The following is a 24,806-nucleotide window of genomic DNA, read 5'->3' on the forward strand; positions in this document are numbered from 1 at the left end:
GAATTTCCATGTCACTTTCTCTGAATCTCAAAAGTTCCCTGTAGCTTTATTCCAAAAATATTTTTATTAATAGATATTAAATAATGTACAGAAAGGAAAGGAGCTGGTGTTAGGTTGTTTATGTCCCTTCCCCTCTACCTTAGCTCTTCTCGTGTCTTGCCTATTTTTTTGGGCATTTTCTTGGCATGGGGATCTTCTAGCTCCTTGGCCTTGTAATAGTGGGGAGCCACCTCCAGAAGCCAACTGCTTTCAATCTCCAATACCTAGAAGGGGAGAGAAGAAAATCAACAGGGTTCCCTTTTATCCAACCTAGATTCTGATGTGTGTGTGATTTAAAAAAATAAATAAATTTCTCTCCTTTCCCATTTGACTGGGAAAAGGAGCAGGGGCAGGAGAAAGGGAACCTGTCTCAAATGCTCTAGATCCCAAGGGCAGACACACCTCTACATTATATTCAAGATAACAGGTAAGCTATACCTGAACTAAAGCCTGAACATAAAGACTACACTCGGAGCCCTCATCTGCCTTGTTCACCGTTACCACTCAAAACACCCAGACGATGGACATTCCCATACTTAGTAATGAATACAGTTTTCAGATCTTAAATGATGCTGAGACAGCTGTTAGAAAGGATGCCTTTCTATTTTATCCTACCTTAAACCAATTGTGCTTCCCTGTCTCTGCCAGTCCCAGCAGTGTGAATCTGGGTTTTTAGCTCTTCGGGATACCATCTCCCACACGATCCACTTGCCTGGGCAAGGCAAGGTCCCCTCACCTGTCTCATGAACTCCTTGGTGGTCAAGACAAGTTCGTGGTAGAGCAGCCAGCGTGGCTGTTCCTCAAAGAGGGAAGAATTGGGATGAATGAACACCGTCTGCTGCTGTTTCACCGTGCGGTAGCCACTACGAGTCAGCCGTGCTGTGTGGTAAAAGTAGCCGGCAGTGATGGCCTAAGGAGCAGGGAGGAAGGAAAGTCAATGGGAAAGGCAGGCACCCAGGGACCGTCAGCACTCACTACCTTCTTAGTTCAGGCTCTGGGAGAACCAGAAAGGTAATGCGCGCTCGAAGAAGCACTGAGAAGGAATCTTCGGTGTCTGGGGAAGAGAGCACAGGAAAGCACACCTGCCACAGGGGAGGGGGTCACGTTCTTAGGCAGGGGACTGCCACTGGCCCCAGAGGAGAAGCTTGCTCCTCGGGAGATGCTGGGTGGACAGCAGCAGACGAAAGAGACGCTGACCTTGCGGACACGGATATAGTCCCCCTGGCAGGAACTGAGGCCAACTTCCACGCGTTCCAGGAGCCCCTCCAGCTGTTCCCGCACGTCCCGGGCTCGGCGCATCGATCTAAACTGTACAAAGTTCTCATAGCACCACTGGGAAGAGTAACCACTCTCAGCCCACTGCAAACAGGGTTGAAAAAGAGCATGGGGTGGGGATGGGGGATGTTGAGTATACAGCAGGATCAGAGTCCCACATGTTCCCCTCATTCCCACTCACCCAAGCCCAGTGACCTGTGTATAAACATTCAGCAGAACCAGGTGATCCCCACCAGGGAGGAAGAAGTTGACGCGGGCATTGTCGGCATGGACAACCTTGTCCTTGGGTCGGTAGAAAATGGAGTTGTTGACAGAGAGCATGGCGGCCACTGTCAGGATCTCCTCTGAACAGCCGTACCTGGAGCAGGAAGGCAGGTTGGCATAAATAAGCAGCACGAGGAGCTCCTGGATTTTGGAGCCCAGGCGGCAACAGACACAAAGAGTGGGAAAGTGATCGCTGGGTGACGGAGGTCCTCATGTGGGGACTGTAGGTTGGGCTAATGGCTACAAATTGGTTGGTGGCAGAGATGGGGTCAAGGAGGTGAGGGCTATAGATGAAACAGTAACAGGACAGATATCCACGGAGGCAGAGGCAGGAAAGTACAGGGGATCCTGGAGGGTTCTGCAGTAAGGTATGCATGACAGCACCCCCTTTAAGTTCATGTAATGACCTTTAACCTCAACCATGGGCAGAAGAATGGCATTGAAAGGTGGCCCTCCACAGCTACATCTACATGTTCCAGTCTGAAACCTTAGGAACGAGTAAGTCCCCAAAACAGCCCTCACTCAGCACTCCCCGGTTGGGAAATCTTCCACTTGCCTTCATGCCCCCAAATTTTCTACGTGCTTATCAATTTGACCCATTTGATATTATAACCAAAGACTGGACAGTAACTGGCTGACCCTGGTGGGCCTTAAAAGGGGCAATGAGAATTCTCTAATAACTTGTTATTTGGTAAAGAATAACGTGGTGGAGAGAAAAAGAGCAAAGATGGCCCCAGAGACAGAAGGAGGCGTGGCCCATGTGTGTGCTGGGGGCCCAGCTGGAGCAGGGGGCTTACTTCTCAGAAGCCAGGATCATTTTAGACAGCATGGGGTCCACCGGCAGCTCTGCCATCTTTCGACCAGACTGAGAAGAAGAGGGAGAGTTGAGGCCAGTCCTCCCTCAGGCGTCCCTCCACCCCTCAAGGGGCCACCCCACCTTCCTCCTGCCCCTGGCCCAGCCCGCTGCCCTCCCACCTCACCGTGGTGAGCTCCCCAAGGTGGTTGAGGGCTCCCAGTGCATACAGCTGCTCCAAAGCCAGCAGCAGGGTCTCATACGGCGGAGGGTCCAAGAAATCAAAGTGCATTAGGTCATGGATCCCTGGAGAAAGATGTGGGAGGTAGAACTGGGTCCCGTCACAAAGACCAATGACTCCAGCCCCACCTGGCAGGACTAGGGGTCCCAGTCACCTAAGCTCTTGAGCAGCAACACGACATTGCCAAGGCTGGTCCTCTGGATCTCAGGCACCGTGGTTTCCTCCAGCTCGTGCTGATAGGCCCAGGCAGTATACAGGCGGAAGCACTTCCCTGCAGCCACCCGACCTGCCCGACCGGCTCGCTGATTGGCTGAGGCCTGGCAAGAAAGGATGATTTGTCAGGCTGGCTGATAATTTGGTGAAGGAAAACAGAAAGGGCAGTGTTTCTGACAGAAATCTGGGAGAGTGACCGCTAATCCCCCTTGTCATTCCCCCTCCCCCTCCCCCACTGGAGACCCCACTTGAGCCCAGGCCAACCTTGCTACAGGGTGTGACAGTGAGTGATTCCATGCCCGTGCGGGGGTTGTAGCTCTTCTGCTTACAGAACCCCGGATCCAGCACGTAAATGATGCCCTCAATGGTGAGAGAGGTCTCAGCGATATTCGTTGCCACAACCACCTGAGTGAGAGGATGTGGGGTCACCCAGAAACCCCTCCTCAATCTAGTCATCCAGAAAAAGCAATCCTTTTTCTTTTGAAGGGGGTTCAGGGGTTTTGTCAGAGGTGGGAGCTGGGGATGGTGGGGGTCAGGTTCCTGCCGCATCTTCCCCACTGTCACTTTCACATTCGCCTTCACATGCTACTTCCTGAAACAGCCTCCTGACAAGTCTCCCTGCTTCCACTCCTAGCCCTGGGCACAAGGCATCCAGGATGGTCCTTCTAAGATGTGAGCCTGTCACATCACCCTCCCCCACATTCTTCAGTGGCTTCCCATCCTACCTGAGAATCATATCCAAGCCCCTCCAGGCCCAGGCTACCTTTCTGGTCTCATCTCCCAGCACCCAGGCTGCTCACTCCACCCCACCCACTGCGCCCACTGCCAAGCGCATGCCTCACGCCCACCCTCCCCATGAGCTGTTCCCTCTGCTTGGTGTGCTCTTCTCCTGGATGTCAGCCTGGCACCCTCCCTCACCTGGTTCAGGCCTCAGCTTCACTCTCACCTTATCAGTGATGGGGAGGTCTCCTCTATACCCTAAGGATAGTACTTTCCTGACACTCCTCCCCCATCTCCCGGGAGTCTGTATCCATCTTCCTGTGCCCCTCTGTATCTCTTCAGAGTCTGTCACAAATTGATATTATGTATTTAAGTGTCCATTGTTTCTCCTAACTTGCATTACACTAAACTCTGTGAGGCTAGGGACTTGTCCATCACTGCATCCCCACCCCTAGAACAGTACCTGAAATGGGGGAGGAACTCTTTAAATATTTGCTGAACAAAAGTAACATCTTTGTTCAAAATCCTTTGACAACCACTCACTAGTCTAAAGTCCACACTCTTCCACCTGCCATCAAAGGCCCTCTCTAATCTCAGTCCAAAGTTGTTTTCAGCCTGTCTCCCACTACTTCCCCATGTGAAGCCTTCTAGATTATTCTGACCTCAAACACACCTTAAGTCTTCCTCTAATATTCCCCTGCCATCTTCCCTAAAACAGATCAACTCCCATCTCCTGGTGCACCAAGGGCCTCTCTTCTCCCCTGAGTCTCATGCTCAATTTCTGGATCGTGCATTTGGCTGCCTCTCGGGTCCTGCCATAGTCACCCTCTCTCTCCAGCTATGGAGGCGAGGGACTGACTGCCACCGGCCTCGCAGCTGCAGCAGGGCCCAGGATGCACCTTGCAGAGGGCAGGGAGACTTTCCTTTCCACTACTAGTTGGGTGAACTATAGGGGGAAGAACACAGGTCTCTCCCACTGACCTTCCGTGCCCCAGGGGGCGTGGGCTGGAAGATCCGCGCCTGCATGTCGGAAGGCAGGTTGGCATAAATAGGCAGCACCAGGAGCTCCCGGATTTTGGAGCCCAGGCGGCGACAGCGATCCTGGAGCATCTCACAGGCAGCCTCGATCTCCTCCTGGATTTGGGGTGAGGAGACCAGCAGGGGTCCCAGAGTCATAGGAGGCCAACCGGCCAGCCCTGTCCTCCAGTGGAATACATACATCACACCCCCTACCCCTACGTCACACACCTGTCCTGTCAAGAACACCAGGATATCCCCAGGGGGCTGGGTCACGTGGATCTGCAGCACAGACACCACACAGGCTTCCAGGTAGTCCGCCTCCGGAGCCTGGGGAGGAGGAGGTGGGGTCACATGAAGGCCATCTGCTCAGGCAAACCTCTTCCTCTCCTCCCAGCTCGACACACACTGTACCCTAGTTCCCCTTTGACCTCTCCAGCCCACCCTTCCCTCCTTGGGACAGCCTCCTCCAAAGGCTCCAGCCCTGCCGCCTTTACGCTGAAGCCCATCCTCCCTGAGGGGTACCTTGGTATAGAAGATGTCAACCGGAAACCTGCGGCCAGGGATTCGGAAGACGGGGGCGTCATCGAAAAAAGTGGAAAAGCGGGCAGTGTCCAGTGTGGCCGAAGCCACCAGGACCTTGAGCTCAGGTCGGAACCGAGCGACATCCTTGATTAACCCAAAGAGAATGTCTGTGTGCAGCGTCCGTTCATGAGCCTCATCCACCATCACCACGCTGGGGGAGGAACAGGGACAGCAGTGAGGGGGGAGCCGGCCAACGCAGGAGTGGATGTGGGGCCCCAGATGAGAACAGATGGAAGTAAAGAGTCCAAGGGTGAATGTGGGAAGAGGAGGGCTCCAAGGAGAAGCCAATCATCCCAGTTAAGCCAGACCAATAGCAAGTTAGAGAAGGCCAGGGCCCCCTGATCTGCGGCCTCTCCCAGCATGGGCAAACAGCAGCCAAGATCTGGAGGCTAGAAGCGGAAGCCAGAAAATAGTCATACATCTGCTCTGGATCAGAGTCAAGAGCCTGTTAAGCATCAGCAGAAGTAAGGATATCTGTTTTAAAGGAAAAAACAGTAAGGTAAGGTCTCTTTGAATTCAGAGGGTTGGCCCCCAGGCTGGCTGGGAGGGTACTGATAGACCTGAGCCCCCATGATTTGAACAGCCCAGGAGCTCCCACCACCCTGCAGGACGGCTGCCGCGCATCCCTGCTGGCCCTGCCACCTCTTCCTGGAGAGAGGGGCCTGGTTAGCCCTCCCACCCCAACCTTAGAGGACTCTGCAGGCTTCTGGGTCTCCTCGTAACTTAGCTGTGTCTGTGCCACCTTCTCTCTCCTTGCTCTAGTCTTTGGACTTCCTGGCCAGCCCACAGGAGCTCACCCCTGATCTTAACCCTTCGAGCCTAACCCTGATCGAGATGGTGAAGTCCTCAGCCGTTTCACAAGAAGGCTGGCTTGATGGGAAAACCGCACAGCCTGAACACTCTTGCACTGGCTGGCCTGCCATGGGTTCTCAGAGGTTTTTGCAAGGGCTGTGAAGGACAAAATAATATTTGTCCCATTGTTTCACTGTGATCCTCTAGGACCGGAAATCCACAGCCTCCTAAGAGCTGAAAAGGCACACAGTACTCAGCTGGCCTGATGCCACCCTCCATTCCATACATGAATCACTTTGCCTCACAACTCAAGCTCATCCACCCCTGCTTGGCCAAAGCCAGCACTGAGAACTCACCACTCACAGGCCAAGCCACTACAAGATACGGGCCAGAGGCTCGAGAGCCAGGGCGCGAGCACTCTGACAGCCCCTGCAACCTCTGCCACTCTATAGCTTCTTATACTGAGCTGAAATCCTCCCCCTCTAACCTCTCCCATGGCTCCTAGCTGGGCTCTGGGGTCACATAAAGCAAGTCTGGTCCCTTTTTCCATGTAACAGCCCTTCGCATATTAAGAGGGAACCAGAGTGTCTGAATTTCCCCCATGAAGCTGAACAGTCTAAGTTTCACATGGCTTCTCAAGTCCCCACAGCACGCCTCTACCATCCTGGTTGTTTCCTGAACTCTGGGAACAACAGGGGACAGAGGGAGAGGTTCTCTCTGCAGCCCCTTCTACCCTCCAGCCCCTTCTCAGTTCCAGGACTGTTAGAACCATAGAGATTCAAGAACTGGCGGATGAATCAGAAGAGAAGATAATGATCATATTGGCCAGGTGGGATGAAAGGAGAGAAAAGCCAGAGATTAAAGGAGATCAAGGCAGGCACTGCCGGGAGGAAGGCTGTGGACCCGAAAGAGGCCAAGGTGGGCAGTTCTCCCTCCTGTGGGAGGGGAGGGGGAGCTCTGTACATACCTGTAACTCGCAAGGTCAGGCTCAGAGAGGAACTCCCGGAGAAGCATCCCGTCTGTCATGTACCGCAGCACAGTTCGCTCTGATGTGCAGTCCTCAAAGCGGATACTGTAACCAACCTGTCAAGGGGGCCATTAGTGAGCAAGACTGGGTGGGTGCTCCCTCAAGGGAGAGGACAAGGGGTGAGCACCTGGACCAGTGTAGGGGGGCCTGGAGGGCAGCATGAGCTGAGTCCCAGACCCTAGGGGTTCCTCTCACCCCTCAGTCCCTACAGATCTCACCTCATTCCCAAGCTTCACCCCCATCTCCCGGGCCACTCGGGCAGCCACGCTCATGGCAGCCACTCTCCGGGGCTGGGTGCAGGCAATCTTCATACCCTTCTGTGTGTAACCCTGCAGGACAAGGAGAGAGAAGAGGTTTTCCCTTTACTAACATGCCACTGGAGCCCAGGACAATTTAGAGAAGTTGGAAATGCGGGCCAGGGCAGGGGGAACAGAGTAACAGATAGAAGCTAAAAATCTGACAAGAAGGACAAATGACAAAATGGCAGACCCAGGGGGTCCTCACCCAGCCCTGGCAGTCCTAGCCCTTTGGGTCATCAAATTCAGGGCTCTGTGAGATTTGAGATGGAGAAGGACCGACCAGCTGGGGCAGACCCGGAAGCAACAGGAACAAAGGAAGGTAAAAAAGCAGGAAAACAACACTTTTCATTCCTTGTTCCTTGGCCCTGCACAGGAGCAGAGGCTGAACTGGTGGTGTATAGGGTCCACATTCATACCCACATGCCACCATCTAGCTGTCTGCACTTCCTTCCAATGTGAATGTACTTACCACCTACCAGGCATGGACACAGTGGCAGAAAATGAGAACAGACATATGAAAAGGGTGTGGTCCTTCTTCTCAAGAACCTCACCATTTGGCTGAAAAGACTAAAGGACTGAAGTGGACATGGTAAGTGACTACAGGTGCCACAGAAAAGAGCTCTGACAGGACTGTGCTTCTCGATGCCAACTGCAGGGTGTGGCTGCCCTACCTCCTCAAAGAGGTACTGTGGGATCTGGGTGGTCTTGCCCGAGCCTGTCTCGCCTTCGATGATGAGGACCTGATGATTAGCAATAGCGGCCACGAGCTCCTCGCGGAACGGGAACACCGGGAGGCTGCGGCGGACGGCCTGGATGGACTCCTTCTGCTGGGCCTGGGTTGGAGCGGGTAGAGCTGATGGCTCCTAAGAGGGAGGAAGAGGGCCGTGAGCTTCGGGGCCAGCTCCCTGCCCGCCTCAGGCCATCCCAGAGCTCCCCTTCTCACCTCGTCACCCTGGAGCTGAGTGGCCCGGACGAACTCGATGGTCTCCTCTTCCTCCAGCACCAGCTGATACTTGGGCTCCTGGGAGGCAGCATCTCGGGCCCCAAACTTCAAGGACGCTGCCCCCAGCCGGGCCTCCTCCCAGCGCCGCTGTTCCTCCCCGGGGGCGCCGGACTCCTCCTCCACCAGATCCACGGCTCGCGCTGGCTGTGCAGAGAGGGGGCTGTGAAGATGGAAGTTGCCCTCTCCGCCCAGCGTCCCCTTCCCAGTCACCACCCTACCCACAGCAAAAGGCAAGACAAGTAAGGGGCCAGCCAAGGCACCACCCAAGTCCTTGAAGCCTTCCCTTCCCTCTGCCTGGGGACTGGGAATGAAGTGGTGATCCCCTGGCTTCACCTGTCCTCGGGTCTCCTCAGGCATGTGGTAGCGATTGGTGGCCTCCAGCTTCTCCTGCTCCCCAGCCGCCCGGTACTCCCGGGCCAGATCCCGCACACGTCGCTTGTATTTGAGCTCCCGCCGCTCATGTCGGCTCAGCTCCACGTCCCCAAAGAGAAACTCCTCGTCCGCCAGCTCGGCCTCCAGGTCCTCCAGCTTCTCGCGTTCCCGCTTGGCCAGGTACTCTCGGCGGGACTTCTTCCTCAGCTCGGGGACCTGGGACAGCACAGGGCATCAGAGCCTCATCCTGGTGGAAGGGCAACCTCTTCCCTACACACCCCCAAGATTGACAACATCCCTGACAGGCCAGCACAAGAACCTAAAGATGTGTCCTCACCTACCTTCCCTCTGCACTGAGCACCCTGATCAACAACGGGCCCAACGCTGGGCCTCTTTGAAAGACACACGCTGACCCCACATACTGCCTTCCAGCAGCGGGATCCAGCTGGACCATCCTTCTGGGCAGCCTCATCATCTTTGCCAATATAGACACAAGGACAATTATGTATGTATGTTATATTCTACTCTTACTATATTATTCCACCGAGTAGAAAAGGGAAAACAAAACAGCTGAGACCAGCATCTGGCAGCAAAGGCCTCAAACTGAAAACAACTGAGGCAACTGGAAACCAGTGGATGGGCCAACAATACCAGTATGTAATCTTCTGCCCCAGTGAGATGCTCCTTGGTCTTGAACTGAATGACTAGTTTGGGGGAAAGGGAAAAATAAATTACATATGAAAGGATGGAAGTACAGCATCACAGAGTGGTTCTGTGAGGCAAAATGTAACCAGGGATGTTTAGCTCTGGGACTAACCTCTCCCCCTCAGACAATGGGTCATTTGGCTTGTACATGTTTCCTTTCAATACAGGCCTTCAGGACACATTGTGGATGACAGAAGATGGGCCACATCATTCAGACCCTTCTCGACTCTAACCATGACCCCTCCCACTGTGGCAACGTGATCGTCCTTGTGATCAAGAAGAGCTCCTACTAGAGGAACAAAACCCCATTGCTGCCCTTCTGTTGGGGGTCCTCATTCTATTTAATTGCTTGGCTTTTCTTGTTTGTTCTATGAAGATTTAAAATAAGAGTTTATGCTCATAACCTAGCCTGAGTACCACAATTAAAGACTGCTTTGGCCTAATGTAGGAAGCAGATAAACAAATACCTTTTTAAAATATGGGCAAAAAATCAGGACAATTTGAGCATCAAAAAGAATAGTGATATGAAATTGTAAAATCGTGAGAAATAAAAATCCACGAGTCCAGAGTGACACGTATACATACAAACAAAGAATAAGGAAAAAAATCTTGTCACCAGTGAGGTGACTGTTACACCAGATTCTTTACTCTGAAAATTAGTAATTAAAAGGAAACAACTAAACATTTGCCCTCCCTTTTAAGAAGAAATTGTAGTTCATTCCTTGTGGTGGAGGAAAAGATCTTCTTAATGTAAAAAAAGGCTAGTCAACAAATGCAGGAGGAACGTCAGAATCCCCAAATCACCATTTTGCAATCTGCCATGAAATAACGGATTCAAGAAAGGATTAGCAATGGTTGCTAAAAACCATCAGCTGAAAGGATGTTGGAGGAAGGATACTTGCATTAACAGATACACAACTGGACAGGATGCCCCTAGTGTGAAGTGTACATCACTACCCAAGAGGTGTTCCTGCCACAACTGCTTAATCTGAGTCTAAGCCAAGTGGTAGACCCAATTTCCACTTTAAAGGAAGCACAGGGCACAGAACTTAACACCATAAGATAAGGATCAGGTAAATCCAGAAGGTAGGACATGGTATAAGAAGAGACAGAGAGAAAGAAAGGGAGAGGAAAAATGAAACAAACAAACTTAAGAGACCTAACAACCAAATGCAATGCATAAATCTTGACTGGATTCCAGCTTGGAAAAGGCAGTTATTAAAAACATTTGGGGGTAACTGGGGAAATTTTATTGTAGGCAGGTTCTTAGTTAATACATGAAAATTACTGTTTACCTTCTTGGGTGTGGTTTTAGGGAACATCTTTATTCTTATGAGGTACATGCTGATGGGATAAAAATGCTATGATGTCTAAAACACTTCAATGGTTCAAAAAGAAAAAAGCCTTCATTTACACAGACGCTGCAAATATTGCACATATTAGCAATTTGTGAATCTGAAGTCTGCATAAGTGTTCAATATGCTATTTTTCAACTTTCCTATTTGTTAGAAATTTTTCATAATTGAAAAAGAAAAAAATTAAATTCAGGAAAGTAAAAATACTACACCAGCACTGAGAGATGTCTCAGAAGTCCCTGACCACAGTCACTTTGTGGGGTGTGACCTGAGATGGACTGGTCAGGAGAGACCTGAAGACCACTAGGCCATTTTTAGGACACCAAGAGTCTTAAAATTCTTTTAGGAAATCTAAGTGTGACTTACTTGGGAAGAGTAGGCCTTTGGAAAACTTCAACCCTACCTAAACTCACCCTATAACAAGTCCAGTTCATGAATTACAAGGGCTCTGTCCCTATCTAGTGAGAAGACCAACTCAAGAAATCATAGGGAAACTACAAGGCCCCGTGGTGGGTAGAGGGATTAGGTGGAAGGAAGGTATTTGGAGATCGTGTGCTCAAGCTGAGTGGTCAGCACATCCCTGGGCAATGGTACTCCTGCCTGCCCCTGTCCTCCAGCCACCCCCTTGAATCTTCCAGCTGCCTTTTGAGTACATCTCTTTAAGTCTTGGGAACAGGGAAGCTCACACTTTCCTCATTGACACACTGTAATCTGTGTCAATGAGGAAAGGAGTCAAAGGAGGATCTCCTCCAGAGACCCAGCACCCCACCAGCATCCCCACCGCACTTCTTTTGCATCCTTTCTCCCTCCCTCTAACCACTCCATCAGAAAGTCTTTCCTTTTATCTTCTGATCGTGGTTTCCTGGGCCCTGGTACTCACCATGGCTTTCCGGTCTTCCTCGGCCATCTTGAGGCGCTTCTGAGCCTCTTCATAAGCCTAAGAGAAGAAAGCAAGAGTGGAGGAGTGTGAGGCCCAAAGTCCCCACACCCCACAGCCATTCCCTTTCTAGAATCACAAGGATCAGACATTCCCTGGCACAAAGAAGTGTCCCTCTTCACTGAGCAATCTCCATGGCTACAGGGCCAGCAGAGAGTCCCCTCAGCCAGAGACCCAAAGAGATGGACAGACCATAGGGGCAGCCCTTTGTCTTCCCAGAGATCATGATCTCTGCAAACACACCCAACCTCAGATGGGACACGGGGGTCTTCCTGGGCATTTATGGAATGGGCTGCTCCTATGTAGGCACCTTCTTGTCTGACCGCTCCAGGACATTGCGTGTCCGATCCTTGTCCCGCTGCCGAACTCGCTCGGCAAAGGCATCGCGTTCCTCCAGGTCCTGAAGACGTTCTCGCTCTGTCCGCTCCCACTCATCCTCCGACTCTGGCTTCTCCGTCTGCTGTTTACTCCCCCTGCAGCCCAGCCCAGAGGATTAACTAAGGGCATCAGAGGCTTACCGTCCCATCATCCACCTGTCCCATCATCCACCTGTCCCATCATCCACCTGCCCCATCCTCTCTCTCCCTACTCCTGATTTACCCTGCCTTCCTCTTTCCTTTCTCAGAAACCTCTTCCTCCTCCTCTTCTTCCTCTTCCTCCTGACGTTTCTTCCTCAAGTGTTTCCGTTTTTTCCGCTTCTTCTGCAGACTGCTCCTGGTCCTGCCTACGGTCTCCTCACTGCTCTCCTCGCTGTCCTCCAGCAATCTGTAAGATCGGTTCTTCTCCAGCAGGGCTCGGGCCTCTCGCTCAGCTGCCCGAGCTGGTTTTTCCACCACTGCCTTCCGTGGGACCTGACAGAAGAGGAGAAGATATGGGGATATGAACAACTCCTGATCTCTGCCCACCTACTCTGCCCTGTTCCTAATTCAAGGAATAACCTGCTGTTAAGCCGGCCTTCATTCTCTCTTCCCCATGGCTTCAAAGCCTGTCCCATGCACCTGCTGCAAGGTACAAAGGATACTGGAATAGAGAAAAAAATTCATGCCCTCACGAAGTTTACATTCTTAAACCCAATTCTCAACTGTTCAGCCTCTGTTCTTCCCAATGACAAAGTCATTCCTACACACGGACTGACAAGGATTATTTTGGCAGAGGCCTGTCATGGACCTGGCATTGTACCAGACTCCAGGGATACACTGGTGAACAGATGAACCTAAAGCCCCTACCCGCATGTCACTTACATTCTAACCTCTTCTCTCATCAAGCACTAATGGGATGGCCACACCAGGTTATCTGCCATCCTCTACACAAGCTCAGCACTTTCATTCTTACTGTATAGTTTCTGAGCACCTGGTCTGCAAGGTGCACTTAGATGGCAAGAATACAAAGATGAGAAATACACAGTTCTGTCCTATGGGAGCTCACCTTTATATTTTCCTCTTTCCCCCTTCCCTATTTGACAAATTCCAGAGACTTTTGGGTCTGCTTTTCCTTTTCACGACCCGCACTCCTTCTGCCCTCCCACATCTTCCCACTTTCCATCTCTTCTATAGCTTCACTATTCAAAGTGTGGTCTGTGGACCATCAGCGCCACCGGGAAACTTGTTAGATCTGCTAGAAATGAAGAAACGAAGATTCCATCCCAGATTTAACTGAATCGCAATCTGCATTTTAACAAAGGCCCTGGATGAATCCCATACATGTTAAAGTTTGAGAAACACTACTCGATAGCGCTTAATCCGACACACAAGCCCTTCTCAATCTTTTCCACTGAGCTGGACGTCCAGGCCGTAGGCGATAACGGACATAGGATAAATGCTTGTGAACTGAGCTTACTTAATTCTCCGATGGACAGTTAGCTTAACCTCACCTAGACAAATAACCTAGGGCCCCCTTCCCTGCTCCACCCCCTCTCCCGCCGCTCCCAGGCCGGGCCCCGCCCCTCCCAGCACCTTATTCCAGAGTCTCAGGGCGAAGTCTCGGGCCGGCCCACTGAGGTCCAGGGTGTCGGTGTCTCGCAGGCGCTGCACGAACTCCTCGGCCGAGGCGCAGCGCTGCGCGGTACCGATCAGGAATTGGGCCACGTGCCGCTCGCTCAGCCCCAGTACCGAGTGCAGCTCGTCCTGCACCCAGCGCTCCAGCCCCGCCGGCGTCGCCATGGCGACCCACACTCCCTATTCCCGGCCCTGAAAGTGTCTCAAGTAGCCACGGTGACGGCCGGGAGGCCTGGAGCTCCGGGCCGGAGCCTCCACTCTGCAAAGGAGCTGTCTTAGGACCTGGAGGTTCCGTTTCCAGCAGCCCAAAGCAATCTTTCCGGACCGCGGAGGCCGGAAGCAGCCGCACTTTTCCGGCCTATGCACTACGGTGGCCGAGCGAGTTCAAACATCGCGGAATCGTACGCGAATTTTCATTTTCTCTCCTACCGAATCTCTCTGTCGTCCCCTGTTGGTCATTCATGGGTGTTTCACTCACTCATTTCATTCAACAAATGCTGAGCACCTAATCCATGCTAAGAACAGTTTTAGTCCCTGGGGATGTAGCAAAAAACAAATCAGAAACTAATCCCTTTCCGAATTTACAGTGGTTTGGGGAGGAAGGAAGACAAGATGCATAATAAATAAAACATGTAAGTTCTATGGAGCCAAAAACAATGAAAAGTGTGTCACTGTGTGTTGGGGGTAGGGGCTCTATTTCAAACTAGATCAAGTCCATGTTTATTACAGCTCAGCCTGTGATGATTAGGAGTGACCTTTGCTAAGACTGGTACCTTTCACAGAAGTGAATACAGGTTAGGCTTAAACGAGGACTCCAGGCAGGAAGAAACTTGGGATCTGGAGGACAAAAAAAATGCCTTCTTGCTGTCTCTGAAAGTTTTTTTAACAGGTCTCCAAACTAAGGAATGTGCAAACTGAATTCTGCATTTTTTTGCTAACATATTAAGAAATTCACTGGTGGCTGCTTAATTTTAAATAAGCAGTTTGTTGCTTGACTGCTCTCTGACCTCTGATCTTGCTTTACGCTTTTATGTTAATTGGATTTATCCGATACTAATGTTGGGAAACAAAGCATTTATTATTCTAATTAACAGTCACGGGTAGCTCCACATCATTGACTTCTTGGATGCACTGTTTTCTGTTTCTGAAATGGACTGTGGGCACCCCTGGCACCTCAGAGCTTCCTGCCTCTGCTTTCCTGGGTCATATCTGATTAGGATCTTTACCTAATTAGCTAATATAAGTATTGTTTCCTTCCACAGCCTCTCTGAAGTGGCTCATTCTCTTGATACCTTGCTCGTTCCTTTGCTAGTTCCCTTGCTAGTATGCTAAAGACCTTTGATATATGTTTAAGATCAATTTGTATAATACATGATATTTTTAATAAAGGGGAACTCTCCTCTGACTAGATTGAGAAGAGCATCTTCTAATAATAGAAGGACTATAAGTATTCAACCATGACCTTACTAGCATGGAGAACTGAAAAAATGAACTGATAAGTAAAATAAAGATCTTCCACGTTTGTAGAAGATAGAAACGTACTGAAATGGGAAAACCTCTTAATATCAACGATACTTGGGCCACAAAGCCATGAATTTTCGATGGTTCTTAAAACTTTGAGAATATAAAACGTATTGTCTAGCAGAGACTTTTTTGGGAAACTGCACTTCTGTACATACACCATATTTTGCAGTAATTTCAGGTTAATTATTTATGGTCCCGAGTCTTGGAGTAAAAGCCCCTGGATTAGCCAGTGTCACACACTCTCTGGCTGCTTGGATTGTACTAGGCTTCTGAATACCAGAATCCTTCAATTCAGAGTATCCTTTGCTTCCAAATTTTTAGCTGCTTTTCAACTATTCACTCATTTATTCAGTCATTCATTCTTGAAATAATACTGTGTGTCTCCTACGTGCCAGGCATGGGGATACTGCAGTGAACACAATGGACATAGTCTGTGCTTGTAGTACTACCCGTCTCGTGGATACTTCAACTGCCCTTCCCTCAAACCAGTCCTTCCACTAGCCCTTTGAGAAACTGGTGCAGGGCTCTCCCAGAGCCCTTGATACATGTCAGTGCTGAGTTCCTGGTTCGTCCCCATCATTTTCCCCTCCCACAGCCATGGCCACTTCCTCTTCATGCCCAATAAGAAAATGGGAGGGGCTTGGAATGAGGAACCCAGAGCCCCGCCCCCCCACCCCAACATGCATTTTATCTAAAGAAGGAGAAGCAGCAGGAGAGTCGGAGAGAGCTCCGTTTTATTATGGAAAGTTAAAAAACAAACAAAAACAAACAAACAAAAAGCACAGGCAATTGAGAAGGAAGAGGAAATGGGGGAAGAGAGTTGAAGTGCCTCATTTCTCACCCTGCACCCTCGCAATTCAATTCAGTTGTGAACCACTAGGAGGAATAGAATTAAATAACTAGAAGGGGTACAGAGTTAAGGTTCCCAGCCTTCCCTCTTGGGGAAAACTGAGACACAGTAATACTGAGCAAAAGTGGAGGAAGCCATACCCCCAGGTCACTCCCAATGAGGTGAATGCAGGGGACAGGGGAGAGGATTCCACACCAACAGGCAAATAGGCGTAGCTTGTAAACCTGGGACTTTGGCAGGTGGGGCCAGGAACTCTGGGAACTGGTGGGTTTGTAAACCAGAGTGTGGTCAAGAGAGGAGGCAGGAGCTGTAAACAAAGTGGTAGTGACCTAAAGAGCAGGAAGGAGAGGTGCCTGAAAATGGAGTAGGGGCCAGGTCTCCCAGGGAGATGGGTGCTTAAATCCTGAGAGCCCCCAGGGGGTGGTGGGGAGTCAGAAAGGCTGTAAGGAGAGTATACCCTGCCCATGGAGATGGAGGAGGAACTCCATCTCCACCCCCAGTGAGCTCTGTGCTCCTCCCCAGGACTTGATGGAGATCTGGGATCTTGCATCACCTGGGATATACCAGCATGTCTGATGAGGGTGGAAACTGAGCAGTTGCCTTTGCCCCCAGAAACAGGATGAGGAAAGCAAGTTGGAGGATGTTGGTTGCCCTTCCCTGCCAGGCTCATTTTCAGGGTCTGTCTGCTGTGAATCTTCTGGGCTCCAGAATCTTCAGTTCTGAGAAGGAGGGAGGTATATCCTTGTGTCAGAAAAGGGTCACCTCCGGCAGGACTCATCTGTGGAGAGGAGGCAATAAGCATAGAGAGTGAGTGAGGGTCCCAGCCTCCCGCCTCTCCCACCCACTCCCCAAACTGAAAGCCAGTTGGCATGTAGGAAATCTGATAGCTTCCACATCCTGAGTGCTTGTTACTACCAGTAACCAGCCATCACTCATTTAGCCTGGATGCTGTGCCAGCCATTCTCATAACTTGTTTTATCTTACAGTAATCCCAGGAGAGGTTAAGTGACTGGATGTCCACCCATAGTTCCTACTTGCTTTACAAGAATTACTTAACCCTCTCAACAACTGCAGGAGATAGTTGTTATTAACCCCATTTCCCAAATACTCAACTGAGGCCAGAAGTCAAGTGATTTCCCTGAGGTCACACCACAAGTAAAAGACAAGATGGAATTGTCAAACTCAGGCCTGTCTGATCCAAACTCTGGGTTCTTAACCATGCTAGAGCGCTCAGAAAGAGTCCTGGTTTTAAAGTATAGACACCCCATGTGCACTTTGCTTTCCAGGACCTCAGTTTTCCCATCAGTTAAAGGAGCGAGTTGGGATAGAATCCCTTCCAAGCACCAACGTTAATCCTCCCCTTCCCTCCTGGACCGCAGTGCCCACTCTGAACATCAGGGGGCACCTTCGGGCCGGTGGAGCCTGAGCTCACCCACTATCAGGGCCTTGGTGCGCAGCCCGCCCTGGAGCTCTGGCTGCAGCAGTAGCAGCTCCTCCTCATCCTCTTCGTCGTCGGGTTGGGCCACCGGGGGGCTGGGGGCACTGGGGGCCTCAGGCTCCGGGCCTAGCTCCTCCAGCACTGAACTCTCGGAGGGGTATTGGTACGTGGTCTCCAGTGCTGTCTCACTGAAGGAGATCTTAAGCTTAAGGTGGGAGAGAAAATGGGGAGGAGGCAAGGTCAGACTGGAAAAGACTGCAGGGTAACACGTGCAGGATGGGGAGTGGGGACTAGATTTGGACACTTCGCTGACTCTGCCCTCCCCAGCCAATTCTGGAAGACAGTTTTCCTTTCAGTACCCACACTCCAATCCCAGATTTTCCTTCTTCAATCGTATCATTTCAAAAACATTGACTTTGGCCTGAAGCTTTGGCAGGGGCCTGGGTGGCAGAAGTAACACAGGACCAAGGTTCCCACTCATTAGAGTGTGGGAGGCAGAAGGGCAAAAAGAAATTAAAAGACCTGGAGATAAGTCCTTTGATCAGAACTGAGTCTTTGGGCACCCTGGGAGCCACCAGGATGGATACCCAGAGGAGGTGAGATTTGAGCTGGCTAGGCAGCAGGAAAGAGCTGGCTGGGGAGGGAGTCCCAGACAAAAGCAAAGACAGGCACCTTGGTTTCCATACCCTCAGCCCCTGGCTGTTCCAGGAAAATGGGGGACCCTGGACACCAGCCCCTCCCACTCCCCTCACTCCTCTCCTCCAGCTGGAGTAGACCCACAGTTCAGGCTCTTGGGTTTGGGAGGGGAGAAGAGACCAACAGAAAAGCCCAGAGGAAACGAGACTCTCCCCCAACACACAGGAGATGAGCCCCTGAGTCCCTGAAAGGTGCAGCTGGGGGAGGTGACAGGGGCAGAGAGGAAAGTCCAGGCAAACATGGGAGGTGGGTGGAGAGTGCACCAGAAGGGACATGTAGACAGAGGCAAACGACCAGAGAGGGATCTGGAGGGGAAGAAAATACTGTGTCAAGAGCAGGCGAGCCCCAGCTGTTCTCACTACCTTTTTACCCTTCCCCTTTGTCCTCCTAAGAAGCTCAGGGGGAAGGGGCAGGGTGAGATTAACTCTGGGAGCCAAAGCGATTAAGGAGACAAACAGGAGGATTCCATGTGAACTGCTCAGAAAGGTCCAGGTGATCTACTCAGGCCTTCTCTGGAGTCTGTCTGGGGAACTGGGGCTGAAGCCCTGCATCCATGAGTCTCTGCATGGGCTGGGGTATGAGGAGAGAGAAGCCAGGACTGTGAAGCCAGGACTGTGGCTGGACAAGTGGTTACTAACACCTGGGTCCCCACGGGAAGCCAGAACTCAGAGACTATGTGTCACTCCCTGGGGCCAAACCCTGCACTGGCCCCCATCTCACTGGGAGCAAAAGCCAGAGCCTGACCAAGGCCAACAGGGTGCTCCCAATGTGCCTCTCCCCCTCATCTCTTGGGCATCCTCTTCCACTCCAGCCACACTGACTGATTTCCTCCAGCCCCACCAAGGGCACTCCTACCTCTGGGCCTTTGCACTGGCTGTTCCCTCTGCCTGGGACACTCTTCCCCCAAATATCCCCACGGCTCCCTCTCTGGATGATGCTATTATAAAGTTGGTATAGTTGCTCCTCCTACCTCCTGGCCCTCTAGGTTCCACTTATACCTGTTCTAATTTTCCCCCCAATAACCACTGACCATCTTCTAACCTACCAGAGAATTTACTTGTTATCCTTGCCTTTGCTGTCAATAGAAGCATGGAAGTTGCTACAATGGGTAAGGAAGGGTTCTTGCAGACCACAGATGAGGTCCCAACAGAAGACCAACACTGGGCGGAACCACTGGGGGTGGGGTAGTCCAGCCTGTACACACTCAACCCCTAGTCTGTGTCTGTGGAACAGCTGTGGTAGCATTGAGTGACAGGAAACTTACCCCTGATATCCCAACTTCTCAAAAGGGACCACTTCTGGTTCTCTTGCAGACAGATTTACTCAAACTTCTGGGAACCCATTTCTGTTTTCTTTTCACATCCACTTTTGGGATAACAAGCACCCTAGTTTATGGTCCATGCTGGAAAAAGGTCCATTTCATTTGCTCTCCATCCATGTTTGTTTCTTTCCCCCCATCCTGACCCTGCTTCTCTCCTCACTACCCCCAGCTTCTGACTGGGCTTCTAAGGAATGCACAGCCCGCATGGGCGTTGGGGGGGACAGAGTGGGGTGACTCACTCACTCCTCTCTCATCAGCTATATAAGGTCACAAGGGGGCTGGAGAAGGGAGGGGCTGGTCTCCCAGCCAGAGGGGCCTCTAGGGACGGGCACCAGCCACGGCCCAACCCCTGGGCTCCAGTGGCAGGGCTGGGATCTCTCCCCCAGTGGCACTGATACATTGCATGGAATTAGCCTGCAAAGAGGAGTTTTTAGGGAAGGAGGGGTGGTGTTGGGTGGTGGGTCCTCCTATCCCTGATCCAGTGGGTGGAGACAGGACATGAAGGTCCCTGATGAGCAGGGTACTGGGAGAGCAGAGCCAGCCTGAGAGGGCTGAGGGGAAGGGGTCTGGTCCTGGAGAAGTCAGTGCTGCTTCTTCCCCACCCCCACCCTGAGTGGCTGCTTCCTGATTCTCTCACCACATCCTGAGCACAGTTCTGGCAGCCCTATGGCCCCGTGTTCACCACTCAGGCCCACCAGCCTTCCGGCCCCCACCCCAGGCTTCCTGTTTGGGTGATCTGCTTCCGGCTCCCCTGCTCCCTGACCTAGGTATGGTCAACATCACAGGTTCTGCCCTGCACTCAGACAGTCCCTGAGCTTTGGGCCCCAGACTTCATGCCTCAGCCTTCTTGTTCCTCTCCAGAGACACAAGCCAACCTCTACAGTAGGAAATGACTTTTCTCAACACCCCCCGCTGGCTTTTCCAGACCTACTTCCTTGCATCTGCCCAGCCAGAAGGGGAAGGGGCTTGTAGCAGCCAGAAAGCTCAGGAGAGACTCAGGGACCATGGCTTGGGGATGGGGGCTTAAGCTTCATGTGAAGATGAATTGGGGAGTCAAGTGATCCCCGAGCTTTGGCCCCTGTGCTTTCCCACTGACACTGAAGACACAAAAAACAAATCAGGATGTCACAGGTGGGATGGGAACTGGAAATGAGGAAGAGCTTCCCAGTCTCTGCATTAGATGCAGGAACCTCTCTTTCCTTGGAGATATTCAAGCTGAAAACTGGTGTGTGGGGAAGGAGTTTGGCCAGGGTCGGGGGAAGAAGTCGGCCTGGCCATTCCCACTTCCCTGCATGGCCTCTTTCCAGTTTAACCTCTGACCCTCTGCTGGCCTCAGCCCCCACCCTTGTCCCCCAGCTCCCATTGTACTCCCTGCTATCAGGGCAGTGCCTCCCAATTCACTTCTCTTTCTTTCTACCCCAAGGGGAGGGAGAGGCCAGAGTGGCAGGAAGAGGGGAAAACCAACTGCTGAGCCAGTTCTGGGGAGGGAGGGGAAGCCCAGGGAGGAAGGACAGAGAGGGAGGTGTGGGGGGCATTTTGGAAGAGGAGAAGGCTTTTCTTGTCCCAAGAGAGAAGGGAGCACTGTCTGAAGCAGTGGCCCAGCTGGGGGTGTGCAACCTTGAGGTCACCCACTTCAAATGGCCTCTGTGTGCGTCTCTCCCGTGGGGGCAGACTGGGGGTTCAAAAGCCTTCTCTCTGCTCTTTGGCCAGCCCTGTTCCACTCCCCTACCCCCTTTATCCTAGGATGTCCCCACTCCACTCTGCTCCCCCCTCCCCCCCCAGTTCCCTGGGACTGGGAGACATTCCTCCACTCTCTTCTCCCTGCCATTTCTCCCTAGAACCCCAAAGCTATCCCCTGTCCCCTGCCCCAGTCTCCTGTCCAATGTTCTCTCCCTGTAAGGCTGGAAGTGCTCTCATCCTGAGGACCCCGCCCTCATAGACTCCAGGCTGTGGCCTCAGCTCAGGTCTCCTACCAGATGGGCTGGGTTGGGTGACAGACTCAGGAATGGAAAGAATGGGGGGCGGGGGTACTCAGAGCCTAAGGGAAGGGAGAGTGAGCAGCCTGGGCACACCCTGAAAGAGACACACCCAGGACAGTGCTGGATTACGGGGCAGGATCCTTGGGCTTGGAAATGAATGGAAAAGCAGGGCTACAAGAAGGAAGGGTGTGTGTGCAGGGGAGGAAGGGTGGTGGCAGAAATGACCAAGAAAGAATAGATGGAGACAAGAATACAGGGCTATAAAAAAGAGAGAGAGACAGGCGTTCACGGAGAACTGACGCGTGGGCTTCTAAGAAGTCTGGCTTGGCTGCTCCCTACCTGTTTGTGGTGCCTTTCAGGGGACCCCTTGACAAGGCAGCTGCGGCTGAGGCGGAGGTAGCCCCCCAGAACCAAGATCTCCTCGGCTGTCGGGTACCGCTTCTTCCCAGCCCCGGGGACTGCAGCATCAGCTGTGGCTGGGGTGGCTGGAGTGGCAGGGGCTGCAGGGGGCATGGACCGCCGGGGGTTGACCGTGAAGGTGTGTCCGCTGCGGCGGGGGGGCCCCACCCCTGGCCCTGCCTTCACCCCATAGAACAGCCGGCTCATGAGGGGATCCCCAGGGGACTGGGGGGCAGGTGGGGCTGGGGGTGGGGGAGACAGAGGGGCCGCTGGTGGGGGCCGGAGTTCCACTGCTTCCTCTTCCTGCTGTCTAGAGCCTCCAGTCCCAGCGTCCTCTGGTGGGAGGGGGAAGGGCACAGAACAGCGGTTCTGCAGAGCGCTCAGAGGCCTGCCCTGAGCCTCCGCCTCCTCCTTCTCAGCCTCTGCTTCTCCAGCCTCTGTACTGAGAGGCCCCTGGTGCTTCTCGGCAGACTCTGGACGGTCTGATTTCTGAGTCTCTGTGTCCCTGGGTGTCCATTCCCGAACCTTCCCAGAGTTCAGGGTCCATTTCCACCCTTCTGTCAGCCTCAAGCCCCTCTCGCCATCCTCCTCAGGGCTGGGTCTCTGCTCTTTTGCTTCCACTCCTCCAGAGCTGCTGTCTGGAGCTTCCCTTGTCAGAGTCTCTGAGGACCCTGTAATCTCTGCTGGGACCATCTTTGGAATTCGCCTCTCTTCTTTTCTCCCACATTCCTCCGAAGAGTCTTTTCTTTCTTCTCCTGAGCTCAGCCTCCTCTCTGATGCCTCCAGTTGTACCAAACTCTGTTCCTGAGACTCTCCGGAGTCAGACCACCATTTATGGGCCTCTGTCAGGCCAAACTTCTGGTTGTCAGACTCTGCTGGACTCAGTCTACTTTCCACTACCTCTTTTCTCCTGGGGCTTTGTTCCCGAGGCTCTGCCAGTCTCAGACTCCGCTCTTGAGTTTCTCCAGGGCTCAGCCTCCATTTCCGCACCTCTGACAGTCTGGAGCTCCTATCTCCAGCCTCTCCTGGGCTTGGCCTCCAGTCTAGAGACTCCAAAGGCCTGGGGCTTGACTCTCGAGCTCCCCCTATCCCCAGCCTCTGATCTCTTGCCTCCCTGGGACTGAGCCATTCTTCCCTTGACTCTCTTCCCTTGGGGCTCTGATCCCGCATCTCCCCAGGGCTGGGTCTCCGCTCCCGGGCCTCCAAAGGCCCAGACCGTCTCTCCGCAAGTAGCTCTTCACTCCGCTGCTGCTGCTGCTGGCGCTCCTGCCGAATAAATCGGTTCTGGTGCACTGGTCCAATGGCCTCCAAGAGGACGGCAGACTCATCTGGGTCTGGAGGTCCAGCCTCTATAGTCCCAGGAGTAGGGCTAGGCTCCCCAGGAGACAGACCAAGCTTGGCGCGGCGGCGCTCCAGGAGTCCCCGCTTCCAGGCTGGCATCTGGGACAGCCGGTCTCGCTCTGCCTTCTCCCGGCCACGAACGACTGCCTCCTCCTGCCGGCGCCGGGCTAGCAGCTGTAGCTTCCAGTCCGGGATGGTGGCCATGGTCGCCTTGGGGAGGATGGGGGAGCGCTGGGGGCAGAGAACAGGAAGGAGAGGCTCCAGAGAGGCCCAGGTGGTGAGAATGGGGGTGGGAGGAAAGGAAGTGGACCGGAGAGATGGGACACAGAGGAGGGCAGAGGAGCTGAGAGTGAGGACAGAGGGAAAGAGGGAGAAGAGGGAGGGCAGAGAAAGGGGAAAGCTGAGACAGTGAAGAAGAAAGTAAAAGCCAAGTTGATGGGGGTGGGGGTGATTTGAGAGGAAGAATGGAGAAATTCAGGGCAAAGAGGCAGAGTCAAATTTGTCAGTACAGGTTAATGGGTATCAGAGACAGTCCCGAGGATGTGAGAAGAGAGAAAAACGAAAGAAGTTGGCGTGAGGGAGAAGAGAGTAAAGAGAAGCTGGGAGTGAGGGGGACAGGGTCCAGGCGACGTTGCCTCACCGCTATTCCAGGAGCGGTAAGAGTGAGAAGAGAGGTCAGGGAATCCCGCCGGAGAGGGGGCAGTGGGACCTGAGGGGGTGTCGGGGAGGTGGGAGGGCGGAGAGTGGAGAGGTCTAGGGGAGAAGGGGCAATCAGGGGGCAGAGGGGGGAGGGAGCTCCGCGGCTGCAGCCCCGCGCGTCTCAGCGCGGGCCCAGGAGGTCCGGGCTCCCCTTCCAGCTCCGCTCGGGCCACGCCTCTCCGGCCCCCCACCCTCCCCTCCTCCGCCCCGCACTCCGCCCCGAGGCGGGTCAGGGGAAATATCCTCCTCCGGGGACTTTCGGAACCCGGGCGTCTGAGCTGCCAGCACGTTCCCAGAACCCTGGCGTCCACCCCCACCCGGTCCCGTCACCACCGCCTGCCTCCCCCAGCTGTGCCCCGGGATCCAGGCGTGCGCCCCAGGCGTGCGGAGAACCCGCTCCACGCCTGTTTTCTCCGGAGCTGGCCAGTCCCGGGCCCAGGTCTCGGCTCTCCTGGAACCCTGACATAGCCGGCCATTCCCACCCTGCTCTGACCACACAGACAAGCAATCTCGGCACAAAGAGGAGACAGCCCAAGGTCCGGGCTGGGGACGGGAGAGGGTATGGGAGAGGAGACACCCCCTTTCCAGGTCTGAAGCCCCTCAGTCAACTCACATGCCGCGGGGCTCCCAGGGGAGGGGGTGCGGAGGAGCCTGGCGTCCGGAGAGAGGAGGAGAGAGGAAGAGGAGGAGAGAGGGATCGAGGGAGATCCGGAGACAGGAGGGAGGGGAGGAGGGAGGGAGAGGAGGAGGGAAAGAGGGAGCTGAGGAGGAGGGACAGAGGCAGAGACCTGGGGGCCGGGCAGGGGGCGGCGACCGCTTTGTCTGAGGACAATGGGGAGAGGGATGGGGGCGCGGGGCGGAGCCGGACGAGGGGGCGGAGCCTCGCTCCCTCCTAGCCCGCGTGGGACTCAGCGCCGGCACTCCTCTT

The 24,806-nt window shown here is 53.2% G+C and overlaps 2 protein-coding genes across 6 annotated transcripts; both read right to left on the bottom strand.

Annotated features, from left to right (window-relative positions):
* Positions 1-45: 45 nt before the first annotated feature.
* Positions 46-14,448, bottom strand: DHX16 (DEAH-box helicase 16). 3 transcript variants are annotated; one of them, XM_010978175.3, is made up of 20 exons: positions 13,590-13,979; positions 12,238-12,488; positions 11,948-12,110; positions 11,581-11,637; positions 8,602-8,856; positions 8,209-8,412; positions 7,937-8,128; positions 7,185-7,295; positions 6,907-7,022; positions 5,088-5,298; positions 4,794-4,892; positions 4,527-4,679; positions 3,090-3,230; positions 2,767-2,929; positions 2,559-2,677; positions 2,376-2,443; positions 1,510-1,672; positions 1,237-1,398; positions 776-949; positions 46-263 (listed from the first exon to the last, which is right to left on the bottom strand). In XM_010978175.3, exons 1-20 carry the CDS (start codon positions 13,794-13,796, stop codon positions 135-137), a joined length of 3,138 nt encoding a protein of 1,045 aa, XP_010976477.2. In that variant the 5' UTR covers positions 13,797-13,979; the 3' UTR covers positions 46-134. The 3 variants fall into 3 exon arrangements, with proteins under 3 accessions (XP_010976477.2, XP_010976476.2, XP_010976478.2); XM_010978174.3 differs by having other exon boundaries at positions 8,209-8,856; positions 13,590-14,448; XM_010978176.3 differs by lacking the exon at positions 46-263 and having other exon boundaries at positions 779-949; positions 1,237-1,347; positions 1,496-1,672; positions 13,590-14,448.
* A 1,424-nt stretch (positions 14,449-15,872) lies between these two features.
* Positions 15,873-24,719, bottom strand: PPP1R18 (protein phosphatase 1 regulatory subunit 18). 3 transcript variants are annotated; one of them, XM_031435371.2, is made up of 4 exons: positions 24,492-24,719; positions 21,779-23,410; positions 17,411-17,648; positions 16,527-16,783 (listed from the first exon to the last, which is right to left on the bottom strand). In XM_031435371.2, the coding sequence occupies exons 2-4, from the start codon at positions 23,381-23,383 to the stop codon at positions 16,764-16,766; spliced, it is 1,863 nt and encodes a 620-aa protein (XP_031291231.2). In that variant the 5' UTR covers positions 23,384-23,410; positions 24,492-24,719; the 3' UTR covers positions 16,527-16,763. The 3 variants fall into 3 exon arrangements, with proteins under 3 accessions (XP_010976475.3, XP_031291231.2, XP_031291230.2); XM_010978173.3 differs by lacking the exon at positions 24,492-24,719 and having other exon boundaries at positions 15,873-16,783; positions 17,438-17,648; positions 21,779-24,478; XM_031435370.2 differs by lacking the exon at positions 24,492-24,719 and having other exon boundaries at positions 21,779-24,480.
* Between the last annotated feature and the right edge of the window lie 87 nt (positions 24,720-24,806).

The sequence above is a fragment of the Camelus dromedarius genome, chromosome 19 (genome assembly GCF_036321535.1).
Source record: "Camelus dromedarius isolate mCamDro1 chromosome 19, mCamDro1.pat, whole genome shotgun sequence".
Taxonomy (NCBI): domain Eukaryota; kingdom Metazoa; phylum Chordata; class Mammalia; order Artiodactyla; family Camelidae; genus Camelus; species Camelus dromedarius.

Bases quoted from the DNA above. Each gene is read 5' to 3' on its own strand.
- DHX16 (XM_010978174.3), bottom strand. From the start codon at position 13,796: ATGGCGACGCCGGCGGGGCTGGAGCGCTGGGTGCAGGACGAGCTGCAC. The intron at 8,129-8,208 runs GTGAGAAGGGGA...CCTCCCTCTTAG, and splicing joins CTCAGCTCCAGGGTGACGAG to GAGCCATCAGCTCTACCCGC. The intron at 5,299-6,906 runs GTATGTACAGAG...TTCCTCCCCCAG, and splicing joins CCTGACCTTGCGAGTTACAG to CGTGGTGATGGTGGATGAGG.
- PPP1R18 (XM_031435371.2), bottom strand. From the start codon at position 23,383: ATGGCCACCATCCCGGACTGGAAGCTACAGCTGCTAGCCCGGCGCCGG. The intron at 17,649-21,778 runs GTAGGGAGCAGC...TCCCACCTTAAG, and splicing joins CTGAAAGGCACCACAAACAG to CTTAAGATCTCCTTCAGTGA. The intron at 16,784-17,410 runs GTGCCCCCTGAT...TCCTCTCCACAG, and splicing joins CAGGCTCCACCGGCCCGAAG to ATGAGTCCTGCCGGAGGTGA.